Below are 19122 nucleotides of genomic sequence, written 5' to 3'. Positions count from 1 at the left end.
TAGACGGGCTAAGACTAGAGCTGACTAAAATGTTTGTGGGCTAATTTTGTTTGTTTGTTTGTTTGTTTGTTTGTTTCTGTTTGCAATTTTGATTCTGTGGTGCTAAAATTCCTTTGAAAAAGCTTGAAAAAGCTGAGAAAGCAAAAAGAAATATGAATCACAAAAGGAAAAAAAAAGTACGTTAAGAATCGTGTACTGTGTAGTGTCCAGCACCTCTTCCCCTGCTCTTCAGACACTCTTCCTGGAAGCTTCAATGTATGTGATTAATTTTAACTACATAAATGGCATGGAATCTAACATTTCTCACACCATGGTATGTATCCATGGTTACCAGGTTACATAAAGATACGAATCATGGTTGTAACATACGAGGTTCAGTAAAGACCAATCTGCGGTCTCTTTTAGTGTGTTGGTGTAATTTATAGACCGGTACGGATGTGAGGCGAAGGCGCTACGTTCTCAAACGTTACATTTCGTCCCAAGCGCGGCGCAGCGGACGTAATTAAGATGTCGGAGACAATTTCAGGAATTGGTCTCACTTCCCGGGAGGTGGGAAAGCCTTTTGAATACTCAAACAGACAGGTTATAAAAGAGAAGACTGATGAAGCTCTTTCTTCCATTGTAAAAAAAAAAAAAAGTGGCCAGGGAGAGAAACCCTGAAGAGAGAGAGAGAAAAATGGATCCTGATACGAGTTAAATGTACGAAACAGAGGCAACATGTAATGAGAAGAAAAGCCGTTGTATTCATGTAAAGCATCTCCATCTGTTTGTGTGTGCTGTTACTCAGCGAGTTCAAAAACGCGAAACAGTCGAATTTAGGTTAGGTATGGTTTGATTATTCATGTTCATGGGTCTACCGTATCCTGCTACTCTTGTTAGCTCTGCTTAAGAGCAGAAATAATTTAACACTCCCTTTTTCATTCATTCTTATTCATCAAAGATGTAGAAAACTAATATGAGAGAGGCAGAGACAAAAGGAGAGAGCGGGAGAGAGAGGAAGAGAGAGGAAGAGAGAGCAAGAGAGAGAGAGAGAGAGAGAGAGAGAGAGAGAGAGAGAGCTTTTGCTGCTTCTTTTTCATATGAATCTAAGGGGACAGGATTTTATTTTGTACTGTGGAAAACGTGCTGGGCACTCACATTACACTATTCAAGGACAACGTCAGAAACCTCAAAAGTGACGATAACTAAGCCACAGAAACTTTGACCATTATGATTAAGAATATAGAGGACTTTTATGATGGATCTGACTATTATTATTATTTTTTTTTTTACTTTATTCTGGAAATTCCATGAATATATGGGAGAAAAAAACACACGCAAAAGAGAAATACCCCAAAATAATAATAATAATAAAAAAAAAAGTATATATTTTTTCAAACAATAGTTTTTTTTTTTCCAAGTGCTAACCTACAAATGAGCTACCACTTAATTTTCTCATTGCAGAACCACTCTCTGAGGTTTACTACTGATTTCTCTTATGTTAGGCAACACCGAAGAGACTTGAGTCTCATATAAGGACCAGTTATGCAGACAGAGATTTTCTGGGGTCAGATTCCACTTTCCGTGAGAATCAACATCTGTTTCCTACCCCGGGCTTGTTTAATCGCATTGGGATGCATGTCTGCTTTACGTTGAGTCTATAAGGCAAAATCAACAACCGTTCTGATCCCACAGGGAAAAGTTCCCTCTGTTCCTCCGTTTGTCCGTGGGAAAGAGGTCTGCCATCGATTTTTAACAATGAGAGTACGAGTTTGCTGTCACATATTGTCCTACGTACCCTGGCCAATAACGGCGGGCCTGTTAAAATACCACTCGAGGCGCTAACAGAGAGTTTACAAGTGTACGTGTGAATATAAACGACTTTGCACTGACAGCGTTTGGTACCAGATTGCATCCTGATACAAAACACTGCAGTCAAAGCGAGCACATGTGAAAAATTTCAGATGAAATGTTAGATTCTGTTAAGGCTGGTAGAGGATCCTCTGGCCAGCTATGAAAGCTTAGTGGTTATTTCTTACCCTGTTTAGAACTGTCTACCACAGTGTATCTAATAGTCTACTTATGGATAAATAGATTATCTCGAAGCAGATTAGTTAAGAAATGGACTATGAAAACACACAGCAAACTGTTATCCAAACTGTTATGATACTACGGTTTACTAAAGACTATATTTAATGTCAGTAGTTAATGCTGTTGGCCAATATCCCACCAACTGAGTCAACTAAAGGAATAAATTCAATTTATAAACTCAAAATTTCGCATCATTACCTAGAGCAATATGGTTTTTTTTTTTTTTGCTTTTTTTGTCAAACAATTCAATTTCAAGCAAATTCTTCATACTGATTGAATTCAAAATAAATCAAACTCAATCGAATCAGTCAAAGCAAATCTATATGACCCCGACAACGCGTTCCCTATTAATGGAAATCTTCAGAAGCAAAGCTGTCTATTGACTTAAAATCTACAGAACCAGCGTGGAATCCTCGCAGTGCTAAAAATCAGAAGGAACCGTCAGTGTCGTTTTTCCTGTGCCAGTGTGGCAGTTTACCCACAGGGCAGCGAGATAATGTTTGTTCTTGCCAAGGGGAAGTGCCCACAGAGAACCAATAGGTGTCAGCCTTCTCTTGAGTCCCTAAAGCTGGAAAGCTGAGCCAAAGTATGCAAAGGAGATTCTGGCAACGTGACAAGGAGACTTGTGTGCGTCTCTTTTTGTGTGTGTGTGTGTGTGTGTGTGTGTGTGTGCCCATTTGAAGATTTTAAGCTCTCCTGAGGACAGAACTCAGGTGCGAAAGATCGGCAATTAAAAAAAGGCTTTCTCACTTTCTGAGATGCTCGATGCAGAAAAATGAAATGCTTACCTGATAGGACTCATCCATGGATGGAGGAGGTGGAAATGTAGAGGGAGATGGGAGGCCACTGGCGTCCACAACAGGTGGAGGAGGTGGAGGGTAGTCACCTGCACAAAATCAACAGATCAAAGGATTAAAAATCCAAAGCTTGAAAGTATCCAAAAACTCACAGCCTCAGAACTTCCTCATAAACTTGTTGATTTATATTTAAATCTCTTTAACTGTAAACAGCAACATGTATTTCCATTTGGATTGTGATTAAAACCACTTTAAAAATAGCCTATGCCATCCTACATTTAGTTTTAAAGACAAAATACAAATAGGGAAGAATGCTCTTATGTAAAAGATGATACAATATTCTCAATGCAACTTGGAGGAACAACCAATATTTCTCTCCATGCAGTGAAAGATTTAGAACAGCATAAAAATGCTTGTCTGTGTTATTGTGTGTGTATGTTATTGTGTGTGTGTGTGTGTGTATGTATGTGAGTGGGAGTACCAGAGAGTGGGTTTCTTACATGCTGCCACTACATTGTCCTTGTCAGATTAACGCACATAATTGAAACAATTTGGGTAACTAAGAACATCTAAGCCAAGGTAAGCAGGTGTTTGCTGAGATTGAAAATGTAAGTTCTGCTAAAAAAAAAAGTAATACGATGTATTTGTCTGACTGAGAGTGAGGCAACAAGCCAAATTTAGAGTTGTAAAGTCCATGCTAATCCCTGGATTGGGTACTGCTGTGTGTTTCATGCAAAATGAGGAAGGAGCAGCTTGCCAAATTAGATTTCGATTTGGCTCCATGTCCGATTTGGGATTTAATGATTTGACTGAGTAGATTTAAGCACCGAACCAGATATGAGCTTTGCAAATTAAAAGATACTTTTTTTTTTTACGACACGAAATGGTAATTTGTAACTGTCTTAAGACTTTGATGAGGGTTCGATTGCATTTGCTTTTTTCTTCTTTTTTTTCCCCGTAAACTTTCATCTGTTTTCATTAGTGATTAAGCGATGACAGCAGTGTACTTAATGTGAGTCTACTGACCAAATTAATTTAGTGCGGTACTGAAATGGTCTAAAAAAAAAAGAAAAAAAAAGTCACAGCGTTGCTAAAATCCCAGAACACGACACATTTCCTCCTCATACCTCACTCTAGCTCTCAGGCCGCAAGCTCGACTTTAAATATTCGCCCCGCAGCGGAAACGGATGACATTAGAATAGTTTATATATTGACCTTTGCGACCTCTGATAAAACTCTTCCTCTCTGTAAAATCTCTGAAGAAAAAAAAAAGGAAAAAAAAAAAGAAAAAGCTCTCTACTTCTGTAAGAGTCTTCTTCTTCTTCTCCCTTTCTCGCCGTTTATCCTCCTCTGCAACATAAGTAACTTGTAAGTTGCCATTTGACACAAAATTAATACGCCAAGCTCCTTGTAGGTCTCCTTTGAACATCAGTTCTGTTAAAAGATTTTGTGTCTCCTGGGGAGAGTGACTGAATGCCATGATTTATTGAGCACGGCTTAGACGGCAAAGCTGCAAAGTGCGGTGGGGGGGGGGGGGGGGGGGGGCAGGAGGGGGCGCGTCGTTCAGCTATCAACCTCTGCAGCTCACACCTTAAGCTCTTTGAGAACCGCTGGGGAGCACGCTTTGGTCAACGCAAAATCGCCCCCAAGTGCCGTAAAAAAAAAAAAAAAAAAAATCAAAGACTTTATCATATCACCTACTTACTGACCTGAGAAAATTAATAATGTTTATTTCGTGAGAGCTTACATTCAGGGGAACTGATGCCAACTGTTGTTAAGTGCAGGTACTAACTGGAGCGGTTCTACACATTTGTACGAGCCAGGCTACGTTCCAGCGTGGCGGACAGAGAGTCGGCGTATGTCTATACCTGACAACTGCAAGAAAAATTAGAGATGTGAATCTGAGTGAAGCTCTGACCCCCGTTAGCAGTGCACTCTGGGTATTACATACAGTTCATGGCCCTTTTCGAAAGGTCCCAGTGAATTCTTAACATTTCCCACCAGGATCATCTGCCCCAGCGGAGCTAATTTAACCTCCAATAGCAGTAATTTAACCTCACTGCAATTTCAGGACATCAGTATAGTGTAATGTCCCATGTTTTATGTGAGGACATGTTTGTGTCCTAAAATAATCCTCAATCATTTAATAAGTTCGTGTGTTTGCAGGTCTGTGTGTGTGTGCACGTGTGATCAGTGTAACTTTATATTTATGTTAATAATGATCTAATGAGTCTCTTGGTAAGTTTCATCTAATACGCCGCCATGTGACAAGCTCTGAATAGGTTTTTGACACAAGACTCATGAGAATCCCATATGACATATACCCAAAAAGGTCTCTTTCCTTAAAGATACTGTACTGGTGTATTCAGAGTATATTCCAATCCATTTTATTCTGGAAGTCCTCATGGATCCAATCGGTATCTAGTGTGTCTTTGCATGTGCCTTACTATTTTAAACACCTGAACGTTTTATATAGTGACAGGTATTCAAGTACATACTCTCACAGACAGACAAACTGGTCCTCCTCATTTATACCCCGCATATCTATATTTCCTGTCTGTCCAGTCCTCCTTAGCATAAACCTTAGATTAAATTTACGAGCTAGAAATCCATATTAGGAACTACAAGACAATGTAGGCAGAATATGACTGAAGTACAACAAAATCAATACTTTCTCACAGTTCACTCCGAATTACATCTCTTCTCAGTAAATATGCAAAAGAAAAATATTTATTGATCTCTCTCTCTCTCTCTCTCTCTCTCTCTCTCTTCCTTTGGGATTGCTTAAGCATCATAAATATTTGATAATTCTATAGTAGGTCCTGTTGAAATAAAGCAAATATGTAGCATCTGTCAAAAATGTAGTAACTACTTACCCTGAAATTCATATATTATTAATGAAACTCCTCCATTAAAAATTTTTTAAATGCGTGTGTGTTTTTTTAAACTGATTTAATGATTTTTCGTATGGTCTTTTGTCTAATTTACAGTGAGGCTTTGACTTTTAGCTCTAAAGCAGGCAAAGTGTCAGCGTCTGAGTGTGTGTACATGTGTGTGCTTTATATGTGTGTGTGTGTCCACGCGTACTTAAGCGCAGTGTGTGTGTGTGTGTGTGTGTGTGTGTGTGTGAGGGCGTGCGTGTGAGTGTGTATTTGTGTCGTGCTGATAGACCGCTGCTTTAGTCAGGCTCGTCGGAGGGGACCGGGGGGGCCCCTGTGCCGTGAATGTAAGTGGCTCCATTTGTAGCGACAGAGCTCCGCTACTCCGCCAGCTCTGCTAATGAGGGAGCCAGCGGGAACACCTACTTAATACCACACATTTCTGCCTGTCTTTATTGGGCAATTATGCTGAAGTAGCTGCTTTGTGAAGACTGAATCCTAATCAGTAATTAAAGTTATTTGAAAGAGCTATGAGAGCTGCAATCATTGATCAGAGAGACAAGTGTTGTTAAGCGTCAGATGGGGGAAGAGAGGAGAGCTCGGCCAAGCATTAGAGTCCAGATTAAAGAAACAGAACATGTACGTATAGATTTGGAGAATCTGACGAGGTAGAGGACAGAAGCCTTTTTTTTTTTTATTCCAAACAATGTGGTTATGCGAATATATCGCTCCTCATGGATACACATGATCTTTTTGACAAGATGCGGCAAGAGTTAACAATGGAAGGCAATGACATATGCTTGTGGCTTTAGGTTATAGTCTCTTTTACTCAACAGGTCTAAGTAGCGTACAATGCTGCGAGGATGCAAATGTATATGCTGAATTGTTTGTACATATGCATTATTGAGGAATGAGATTTGACTTAGAGCACATTACCACTTCATCTCACTCAAATCTGTGTTTGAACTTTATCTAACCTCTGTTCATCTGTTTCTTATGATACAGCGGGCAAATGCTATGTCATTTGGCTAAGCTGTCGCATCCCCACTGCATCAATTCTGCTAAGGGTTTGAGTGATGGAGGCAAAGAAAATTACTATGGGAAGAGGATCAGTCTTTTTCTTTTTTTTCCTTTCTTTCTTTTTTTTTTTTTTTTTCATCTCCAAAGATTTATTAACAGTAATGACAGTGCCATTTTTTGCTTGTTGTAAAAGCCACGTTCCAGTACCCTGTATGTTTAGACATCTTTTGTCAAACACACACATACACACACACACACTTGAAAGCACGTAAATGGTTTCTTGCACGTATACACACAAACATACACACACTTCCGTGCATGCATATATTCACGCATAAGCAAACACAGGCGTGCATACACACATACAGACAGACAGACACACACACACACACACACACACTCCCCTATGAACATGATCTTGATTTATCGTTGGGCTTGAGGTAGCTTCTGTGCACCAGTATTTCCACAGACCACAGTAAACAACACTAAATACTGGGTGGATGTGGTAGTGAGGGTCTGATGAGCAGAATAAGACTCATTTGAGACCTGTTCAGAGCAGGACTGGCCTGCAGGGGAACTGGGGAACGAAGACCCCCCTTTTTAAGAGCGTCAAACACCTGCTTTTAGTCACAGCAGGCCCGAACCCCATTACACAAAGTTAAGTCAATTGCCTGTTGCCAGTTTGCCTTTAAATCTGTAATCTCAACAAAACGATTTACTCTAGGGGCTAATCCAAAGATTACAAGACAGTAAACTGCAGTGATAAAGTATAGCTGAGGTTTTTTTTTTCCTCCTCTCTCTATCTCTCTCTCTCTCTCTCTCTCTCTCTCAAAACCTCTTGAATGTGAAAAAGACAGATATTGAATGAGAGAATATACTCACTGCTGTAAACCTATAATCCCTCACAGACAGAGATATTTCCAATGTTTTATCTCCGGCGCTAAAGCTTCCAGATGCGTTGCGGGGTGGGGAGGCTCTCAAACGCATTGTGTTGTTGTTGTTGTTTTTTTTTTTTTTACCCATAATTAACCTGCCCGCATTCTCCTACCTTCCGCCACTGGTCGAGCCAACAAGTCCTGCTCTTAATTAGATATAATATACAGTAGGCCGGCTTTTGGCTGCGTTTGGCTGTAAACGTTGGAGTTGGATCTGAGGTCTATGGAGATACTAAAGCGTTCTTTTGGAAGCGCAGGGGAAAAGACACCAAACTGGCTTGGGTGGATTTCTGTGGAATTTTCACTGAGACCAGAAATAGAGTTTTGAAGACTTGAAGGCATAAAAGGGGGATTAAACTATTGTGTCAGGGCCCCTAAATGAAACAGATAGAGTAGAGCAGCGACAGTTTCACTCCATACTCTCACAGCGGGGAAGGCTTTCAATAACAGAGTCTATAGAGATAAACTGAGGAATCTACGCACAGTCGGCAAGCAAGCAAAGTTAAGTGTCCAGATAAAAACCTTATATCTTAAATGAGACCTGGTAGGGGGGTTGAAATACCAAAGTTTTTAAATGAGAACAGTTTGGAATCAAAGAGATCAAAAGCACATCTTTCAAAGCGTCAGCTTGGTACATTTGTTTCATATTCGGCAGTGTTTCCATGGAGCGTCCATCTGTGGACGTTCCAAGCGTCAGTGTCTCCAGCCAGACATTCCATTCTTTTACAGCTATATTTGAGTTCCATCAAAACAGACAAAATGGAAGTCTCTGTGTGAGAGAGAATGAGAGAAGAGATGGAGAGAAAGAGAGAGAGAGAAAGAGAGAGAGAGAGAGAGAGAGAGAGAGAGAGAGAGAGAGAGAGGGAAAGAGGGGCAGGACCGCACATGCTCAGGTCGGCAGAGTGCAGTGTAGTCCGGCGGCTGAAAATAAAATGACAGGAATGCAGTTTCTACCCCCGTGAGAGCAAGGGGCCCCCTGCTCCCAGAGCTTGCTAGCAAGTGAGGAATGCTGGGTAATTTAAAGCAGACAGGTCACGGGGCAGGTGAAGAAAAGGGCGTCAAGTTGAGATGAGGACACATGCACACACATACACACACATACACGCACACCACTTCCCACCCCCCCGCCTCAGGGTTGGGTGTTTGGGGGTGGGTGCTTAGCCTAAAGCCTTGGCCACTGTTTAAGGTCACTCATGTCTGCTTTGACTTTGTTTGGCTACATCGTTCACCTTCTCTGGCTGGTGCGACAGGAGGAAGTATGGTGGTCAGGGGAAAAAAAAACAGCAACAACAAAAAAACATGGACAATGTTAAGATCAAGAGGGGGTAATGGTTATGCCATGAGATAAATTATGTAAGGAAAAAGAGTTTGTACAAAATTACAGGGAATTTACTATGAAGTAGATGGTGATACTTTATTCTCTCTCTCCCTTGCGTGCACATAAGAAACACAGAAACCAGCAAATAAATAAATAAATAGATAAATAAATAAACCAAACAAACAAATAAATAAACAAATAAATAAAACAGACATAAGAAGTTAAGTGTAACTGTAAGGTGAAACAATGAGTCTTTGCTGTAAGTCGTCTGAGGAGCCTGTTGTGCAAGTTAGAAGTGCAAGTTATTAGTTTCTGTGGCAACATTCGGAATCATGTTGGTTTGTTTCCTGTGATCTCTTCAGGTTAGTTTCCTGTGATCTCTTAAGAGCGAAACTTGTGTGGACGAGCTTGCCATAACAACCGGTAGTCAGTTAGCTATTGACCAGCCATGCGGGAAGACAGAGAGAGCGAGAGAGGGGGAGAGAGAGAGAAAGAAAGAAAGAGTGAGAGAGAGAGAGAGAGAGACAGAGAGAGAAACGAGAGAGAGTGAGAGTGCGCACTTGGGGTGAAGTGAGAGAAACCTCTTTTCCAAAGCCTAGCTGATCTGTTGTTTTGTGTCAGGGACAGAAAGTACCCAAATTAAGAAGATGCAGACAGATTTGTGTTGCAGTTGCATGCTTCTTGCACAATTTCATCACCCTTCACTAAGCCGATCCCACCATACGACGACAATCAGAGACGATAATCGTCGGCAAGACAGTAAGAACTACATTGTAGCAACACAGGTCTTAAGGCCCTACTATATCTACAACTAACGTAAATGTATGGGATAATTGGATTGTGAGTTGTGCTGAATTTGGGAGAACATCTTCTTAACTCTTCTTAAGGGACATGTCCAAAAAAAAAAAACCCTTCAAATTTGACTACATACAGTAATCTCCTAGTTCTGACCCTGTTCGAAAGATTTAAAATGTGAGTGTGCTGTGTGGCTCTTAAGGTCAGAGTGAATGTTTCAAGTATCCTGAAAGTCAATATAGAGTCAATATAGAGAAACTGAATGGAGTCTAAACAGACCCGAGACCAAGCGTTGCTGAGAAGGGTGGAATATTAAGTGAAATTATTTTTAAAAAGTACACCGGAGGTGTAAAAGCAATCCAAATTAACAATGGAGAAAAAACTTCCCTTGTTTCATTCAACAGGAACAAATAGGATTTGAAATGGTTAAAGATTCTATTATTATCATGTAGTAATGATAGCGTCTCTCTGGGTGAGAAAATTGCAAAGCCTAAAAATTAGAGATGACTTGTTTTGATCCTTTAATTTTGGCTGATCTTTCTCTAGAGGAACAAATACTTAAAATATTTCATGTAACATATTAAATGAATGTTTGTGTTGGGCAGTGTTCAGTCACTTTGGAAAAGCTCCTGTCTGGTGGCCTACTGCTGTGCACAAAAACACAGACCACATTTTCTTTGCCCTTTTTGAAAACTGCTCCTCAAATTAGCTAGTTCAAGAGAAATTACGTAAGAGAATGAGATCAAAAGCCTGGATTATTGCCCGTTCTCCACTTCAAGCATTGAAGTGTCTCTCTGAGAAGCAAATTACACAAAGAACAGCTTTGTCAAGAGCATAGGGGAATGGGCAGGGGGACTTTTCACACGCATTCCGGTGTGTTCTGTGTGCAGATAGGGTTAACAAGCTATACTTAACAGCTTTCCTTAACAGATAAATGTAAGAAAAACGCATTGTTTATCATCCCTTGATCATGTGTACGCAGAATTTAATTAATCCTAATTCATCATTTAAAAAAAAAAATCTATTGTTTTGTCCTTGACTTAGTGCTTCCACTACATTAATTAATATTGACAGAGTTATCCACATACATACAACAGTGCATGTGCCATATTTGAAAAGAACAGGACATTCCATTTTTACAAAAAGAAGGTAGAATATTTTTTAATGTGATCATGCTGAACACAATGTGTGTGTGTGTGTGTGTGTGGTTTTTTTTACCAAAGAGCTGAGTTTTCCCACATTAGTGATAAGTAGTTATTCTGTTTTTCCCCCTCCAAAACTGGCTCTGTGCCAGGACGATGCAGCCAGAACTGAAATCTCCTCTAACCATGAAGTGTGGACATCTGGTTAGGCTTCATTACCTTAAGCAATCCAAAGCCCTACAATCTTGGCTCGAGTTTTACAAGATTTAAGGAGGAATTACCACCATGGAGTAGCAATCGGCGAAAAACAAGTCCTTGTTTTTTTTTTTTTTTTTTTTTAAAGCTACTTTCATTTCTCCGGTAACTAATATGTGATTAAATGGATAATTATACTTTACGGGGTGAAAGGTGGAAACTAAATACTCGATCTTGAATCTCAAATCTGACTGAAGCTTGCTCAAAATTTTGTTAAATGCTCAGATAAAAATAACTTCTATAACAGTCCCCATCTGCAATCTAATCATTTCCCGTGACGTGACATAACCGCTGACAGGTAAATCAAAAAAAAAAAAAAATTCTCCACAATGATCTTCTTCCCCCAGGACCATATCCGCTCAAAGCACCATCATGTTGTGGTTGCATTTACTGTGGGTATGTCACACCCAAAACCAAACTGCGTCTTGACACTTCACCAAACTTTACCCTGCCAGCTCGTTGTCACCAAGACCAATCCACTACGCAATGGGACGCCTGCGTAGACCGGCGAGCTTTGGTTATTATAAGACCTGTCACGAATCGTTCATATGGGGAGTCTGGCCTCTGCCCTTTGTGGCACACAGGGGGCTCTCAGAGATACATCAAGAGCTCTTAGGTAAGGGCTGAGATAATAAGATGGATCTATCTGTGAGCACTAACCTTTGGAAGCAGCTGCGAGGAGACGTATACTCGCTTTGGGATTCTCTGAGAATGCCAAATGAGTTTGCCTTCCAAGAACGCCTCAGCGAAAGTGGAGAAAGGGGGACAGCGAGCCAACTGGGCAGAGGTGTTCCTTTAATAATCTGGCCTACACTTATTTTAGGTGGCTACTTGATATTCCTGCAGAGCTGGGCACAAATCTGCATATTCGATCTGTGTCCCTTGACAGTCAAGAGGGATCTTTTTCTGGCCTGGATCAAATCGCCTTGGAGTGCATGACTGGGCCTAGCTCGGTTAGAGTGAATTAAGACAACCATCAGGTCCAACTACGTCTTAATCAGATCTGGTTTGGGTAGTAATACATAGACTCTGACCTGAATAGCATCAGGAAATAACCACCACTGCAGCACGCCAAATCTGGGCCGATCGCGGTTGTCGGAAAGCTAACAGGGAGCCAATCAGAAGAGAGCACCCCCCCCCGACCCCCCCGCAATACAACAGGGTGTGAGACACACTGCCAGCCAGTGTTGTAAGTAATTTGCATTTCTGTTAATCCTCTATTTTATATCAGACACACATCAAGTTTGATATAAAATAAATGTTAAAGCAAAACAGTCATAATCTCTGCACAGACTACTTGATCCCTTGATGACCAGCATAGACGTCTGGATGCAGCTTTGTGCTGTGTTCCTTACCTATACACATGATGGCTTGACCTCTTTATTATCAACAAACATAATAATAAAAATAATAATAATTTTGTTGTTGATTATTGAACTATTATTATTGTAATTATTATTATTATATCTACTACAACGACAACAACAAAAACAACAACAACAATAATAATAATAATAATGTTGTTTATGTTGTTCTTGTTCTTGTTTTGTTGTTTTTGTTGTAGTAATTATGATAACAATTACAATAATAATAGTTCAATAATCAACAACAAAATCTTCAACGAAAGAGCATTTATTTATTTATAACTACTTTGACTATCATCATTTAAAGCAATAACAGGAGGAATTTTCAAAAACCTTGCATCATCAGTGTCTTCATTTGTGATAAGAACTTAATTTAAATGAATGAATTAAAAGAAAATCCTTCATTAATAGGCTTATGAACTGCTGAAAGCTTAGGCCTTTAATGGAAACATGCCTTCTACAACAGAAATTGCTAGAATGATTCAAATGAGAGATGGAACTTCTGAGTGTTTATTAAAAATGTATCGTGTGTACACGTGGCTAGCCTGCAGCTAACTCACAAAGGTGTTCTGCTAAATACAGCAGCATGACCCAAATCAGATCATCATCAATTTTTCATGACATTTATATAAACTACATCCATATGAAACCAGAAATAACATAACGACATGACAGTGCATTACTTCTCCTTCAGTGATCAAACGCCTCCTGTAATCAGTTGTAGAACAAGGTGTAGTTCTACATCTTTATAATTACTGCACTGAAATTTACAAAGCTTTCAATAACACAAGTCGCTTTGTACTTCACTATAATGTTCAACACTTATGAGAGTACTACAATAAAAAACGTCAATGATTTTCTCAGTTACGTGGAGCATTTATGGAGGAACACAGTGATAATTTGAAAGTCACTGGTCATAAAAATTATTCAATAAAATATGTTTTTAAACACAATGAAATACTCTTTGATATTTATTTGTTTTGGGGAAATAGATTTTGCTGCAATGCCTAGAAAAACAGAGGTCTGGTTATGACAACCAAACTAACTCTGATTATTACCATGCTGTTTTGTTTACTGTATTAAAGCAGTTTACTCAACTTCAAAGTTTTCAAGTGGCTACCAAAAGATTTTGTCATTTTAATCCTCTTAATATTTCAGAGACAATAGGGTTATGGGAGATGAGACTGGAGTGATGTGCCGGGATTACATTTCTCAAAATGAGTTTTTGGATTATTATCCCGCTGGAATCACCAAATAGCCTCCCTAGAGAGCCTTAAGTCGTGCACTCCCGTTTAACTTTGGGAAGAGCAGACAAAACATTAGAAAAAATCACCTAACAAATCACAAAACAACCTGACTGTTTAGACAGACTCAGAGAGGGGGGGGCAGAGAGACAGAGAGAGAGAGAGAGAGACAGGGAGACGGAGAGAGCAACAGGGAGAGAGAGGGAGAGACAGAGAGAGTGAGAGAGAGAGAGAGAGAGAGAGAGAGAGAGAGAGAGAGAGAGCACACTGCTTGATGTAAACTGAGTAGAACCTCTTTTCCAAAGCATACGTGATCTGTTATTTTGTGTCAGAAACAGACAGTACCCAAATATATGGGGGGGGCACATTGTTTCAGTTTGTTCTCATTTAGGGTCATGGTGTATAAAAATCCCAGGCAAACAAAGTATCTGGTCAGAAAAGTAAGTGAGAAGGTAAGCAGAGACGGCTCAGATTCCTCAATTCTCTTCCTGCTTTGTCCACTTAAGCAAATACTCTGCAGGTCATCAAATTCAACTCAAGAACAAAAACAACAACAACAACAACAACAAAATACTACTTATCACACTGTCACCAATAAACAAAGAACGTAAGGAAGAAAAACCTTGTGCTCGTGTTTTACAGCAGTGATCAGGATCAGTCAAATGTAGGCTTGAGGTATTATGAGGAGTGTCAGTAGAGCAGGTTGCTCTAGACCGGATAAAGCGTTCATGACTGAGTGGCCTTGACATGAAAACTCTGTCAAGTCTGACGATCTGACACACACTACTCCAGGCAGCAGACCGTGGTGTCGAACACTCAGCCATGTATCCTGCTCAGTAATGTGTCATGACCAGTTTACAAAGTGTTCGAATACCCAGAACATTTCGTTCACTCACAAACGCATGTTCCACCTAATGAGAGTATTTGAGGACGTCCATAAAAATACACTGGACGGTCGAGGAGACGTTCCCGACTTGTTTAGCGCGTACCGTGGGTTGTAGTGTAATCGGGTTTGTGTACACATAGTTTAGACTGGGTCATGGCGTGTGTGTGTCGGACTGGGAGACCAGAGAGCCTGAGCATCTTGTTCTTTCACACTGTTCTTATCTGCACTAAAAAGACCGGGGGGGGGGGGGGGGGGGGGGGTTGGACAGGAATGGAGGAGAGAGAGAGAGGGTGGTCGATGTTTAAACCGCAGATCCTGTTAGCAACTTTTTCTTTTTTCTTCTTTTTTTCCCCCTGCCATAAACACACGAATAAATCACATCCACAAACACACAAAGACACACACAGACCAAAGAACAGACAACCATACACTGTTCCATGTCTTATTTCATAACCATTTCCTAGGTTAGTCAACTATCACACAGACACACGCAACAGTGTGCAAGGGTTAGGAAGGTAAAGTGGGGTGACCATGTTATCAGATCCTGTGTGTTACTAAAAACAGACACAGAGGAGGAGGAGGAGGAGGAAGAGGAAGAAGAAGAAGAAGAAGAAGCACTGTTACGAGAGATGCGGCAGTCTTCCTTTGCTTAAATGAATACACTGAAACTTAATAATATATGGGGCAGGCGTAATATTTCGTTGAAAGTGAAATCTGCTGGGAAAAACTTCTGTCAACTTGTATTGGTGGCAATGGGCTGCAAAACTACATAACAGTGAAATAAGATTACATTTCATAAATGAAATGAAAATAACCACACACAGCATTCTGTGTTCTCTCTCTCTCTCTCTCTCTCTCTCTCTCTCTCTGTCTCTCCGACAGCTTTAGATATCAGACTGTGGTAAAACAGATTCTATTGTGAGAGAATGCATTTGACCCACATTTGATAAAATGATTATTGTTTACTGCCATTATTTCAGAGCTACACCAGTTTACCTAGAAAAAAAAAATACATTTGTGGAAACTATGTAAAGCAGGTGCTTTGGTAGTGCTTTTCTTTCTATTGTTTGCGTCTTCTTCTTCTTTTTCTTCTTCTTCTTCTTTTTTTTTTTTCAGCAACGGAATCAGCGAGTTCCTGTTTTTACTTACTAAAATCACTGTGTGTTATGCAACAGTTTACAGGTGTTAGACTGAGGGTGCTACCCTAGCAACAGCAGATGGTCAAAACAGGGAATGAGAAGGGTTTGCTTTCTGAAAATTATAATGCATTAAAATCTGATAACTTGTTGTGAAGTGTGCGGTGTAAACTAATGTGCATGGATCAAGAAAATATAATATAAAATGTAGATACATAAATGTGTCTCACAGTTAAAGCATTAAGTATGTGTATTTCAATATGATGTTAAATTTAGAAATATACATTTGTGTCGTGGTTTTAAGTATTTGGTGAATGTGTTTTAAGTTGATTTAAAGACAGACAATGCCCTTGAAAATGAACCTTTTGTCAGAAGCAATCAGCATACACAAACACAAACATATGTTCACACACGCATGGATGCACGCAAAAACATCGAATGTAGAATGACGGGTTTTTTTCTTTAACAATTATTTCCCCAAGAGATTAACTCAGTATTAACATCACTATTCATGAATTCCTCACAAAAAAACAATCTCTCTTCCTTCTACCATTCAATGAGTGTCTTTTGAATAACTCTTCATTACTATTGGCTTTATCTCACTCTCTCTCTCTTTCTCTTTTCCCCACTCAAAATGAAGTACCCTTGGTCAGATAATTGACACATTCACTTATCTCCACTAATACAAAGTCAATTATCTTGCCTCAGAGCTCTGCTTATCCCTTTTAATGTAGGCCTAATGAAGTCCACTCAACTTAACTCTCTACCTCCTTCTATCTCTCAGCAAAATTCTCGAAAATCTTCACTCCGTGTTGGAGTTGAGCGCTTCTGTGGGCGTGCGTGAGAGAATGGGCACTGTCTCGTAGACGTTTTAACGTTATCATTACAGATGACCTCTGTTATTGCCGTCTGCCGGTTGACAGCACGTCGGCCTACGTGAAAAACGTGTTCTGCCGCCGTAAGAGAGATACATATGAGGCTGGTGTTGAATCTGAGGAGCACTTACGACAGAAAATAAAAGCCAAGGGTGTCGAGCGTGTCTGATGGCCCGAGACTAACGTAAGCTTTTTGTAAATTATGACTGAATTACTTTCATGTGCCCATTCCAGCAGTATTTTCAAATGTTCGTAAGAGTCACACTGGATCTTATTTTTTTTTTTAAAAAATAGTGGCCCCAATACTTGCATTTAGTAAAACTACTGCATTTTAACAAATCCCTACAGCATTCTCCAATATTACATCACAGCTTATTGACAAACAGATAAGTCCTATAAAAGTAGGTACAAATGAACAGTTTATCTCCACAGACGCAACAGATATGCAAAGTGTTGATCCAACAAGGTACTATTAATATAGTATGAATATGTAAATAAATAGCTAGAAGAGATATTTAATATGAGATATATAATAATATCAAATATCTCCTGTAGGGTAGATAAAGAATTATAGGTTATATTTTTGTTTGTTCAGAATTTGGCAAAAGGAAAATTATTTGTGAGATGACATATTAGGCTATTTCAGAGAAATCCCAGCGCACTCCTGTCTTGGACCACAGAGATTTGAAGTTGGAGAAGTGAGAACGGAGATATTATGCAACGTGTAGAGTTTCTGTGGTGTGTATTGAATAATGTGTGTGCTCTTGAGGATGGAGGGGAGTGGTGGTTGTTTTTTTTTTTGTTTTGTTTTGTTTTTTTTACGTGTTTTTATTTAGGTAGTTAACAGCAGCAGTCACTCTGTTTGCAGAAGTGTGAGCCACAAAGCCCAGGAGAGTCAGTTGGGCCATGCGTGACACAGAAACACTTCCTGACGCTCTGGGTTGCTGGAACCTTTCAGCTCAGTTTCACAAAGAAGGGCAACATTTCCAGGAACCCAAAAAAAAAAGTTTCGATAAAAACTAATAGACCACATTTAGCACAATTATAGTACATAAAATATTGCTATAAATGATCCAGATAATTATAGCATCTGCAATTGTAAAACATAATCAGATGAGGCCGGGTGAAATCAATTAAACAGTTTGTCCTTAAGGACCCATGTGATTAGTGTGACATCACCTTTTAGTATATGTTCTTAAATGTGAGAGACGTTTTTCACCTGAAGACAAAACATGCAAAGTTCTAAGAGTGAAAGTGGCTATCTTTCTTTCTTTCTTTCTTTCTTTCTTTCTTTCTTTATCGAAACCTTTTCAGATTTTTCCACTGAACAGTCAATAAATTCTGGGAGGGGACAGAGTCACACTATTTCAGTTAAGATGCATTCTATCTATAACTGAATTAAATAAAAAATTTGATTTTGCAAAGAGGTACCAAACTAATAAAATCCAAGATGCCTGTAATTACTTCATATACTTGAATTTTAAAGGACAAGGATTTCTCAACAACAGAATGTACCGAACTTTTCGTGGACATTTAAAAATCATTTCAAGGATGTGTGTGGAATGATTATAAAAATACAGTATGTTTTTGTATTCATTGGCCTAAGCTGTGCTCTGGGCCATGTGATACTGGTTTATGGATGTCCTGTAGACAGTCACTCATTCACAGAAACTAACGACCAGGAAGGTAGCAACATCAGTAACTGAAAATGAGCTTCGTCAGGTGATGAGGAATTCATGTTTTCTTTCATAATTGAAAAAAAAAAACAACAGGTACAAGTTAGTAAACTAGCAAAACAGATAAAAACACACTGGTGTTCATATGGTGAAAATACAAACACAAACGCGCATACTTTTTTTTTTTTCTGTCATCAAAAACATGCTCAAGTCTTTGATAAGTGTTCACGTTGGCTAGAGTGTAATTGTACTTACTCTCCAATGTCTAGATGTGATGAGATTGTGTGGGTGGTTATGCCCTGAGGTGAGGGTGGAGATGCACTAGGGGGATATAGATAAACAGAAGCTTATGGAGTAGCTGGATCTGGCTGTCCAGCAGGAAGACAAGGCAATATGCATGGTTACAACCCCCCATTCCCCACTCCAACCCCCCCCCCCCCCACCCCCCACCCCCCACCCCTCCCGGTCTAGACATCAAAAGCGGATCCATGCATTGTCTGAGGCTAACCCCACGCCCAGCCATAAACGCGCGGAAAAAACGGTCGTGTCCCTCAGGCACATTTCCTCTACATGTGTATCGGCATGTCATCTATACGTGTTCCCTTAGGAGCAGACGTCATTCGCTCAAGCGTGAAATCTGGTTGAGGTTCCGACAGGGCCATTCTGCCGATCAAACGCTGTACAGTAGAGGGTGTCCTGTCCTGTGTTTTTCCCTTTGGCAGGGAGGCCT

At 39.9% G+C, this 19122-nt stretch overlaps 1 protein-coding gene across 1 annotated transcript in view; it reads right to left on the bottom strand.

Moving 5' to 3' along the window:
- lpp (LIM domain containing preferred translocation partner in lipoma) overlaps positions 1-19122 on the bottom strand; it is a 142804-nt gene that overhangs the window by 72437 nt on the left and 51245 nt on the right. Inside the window, exon 5 of the mRNA XM_030791371.1 lies at positions 2859-2956. Coding sequence (XP_030647231.1) covers positions 2859-2956 — 98 coding nt within the window. The remainder of the gene's footprint in view (positions 1-2858; positions 2957-19122) is intronic.

Source organism: Chanos chanos, chromosome 14, assembly GCF_902362185.1.
Source record: "Chanos chanos chromosome 14, fChaCha1.1, whole genome shotgun sequence".
Classification (NCBI taxonomy): domain Eukaryota; kingdom Metazoa; phylum Chordata; class Actinopteri; order Gonorynchiformes; family Chanidae; genus Chanos; species Chanos chanos.
Note: the sequence above shows the minus strand (reverse complement) of the source record. Positions and strands in the feature narration are given on the sequence as shown.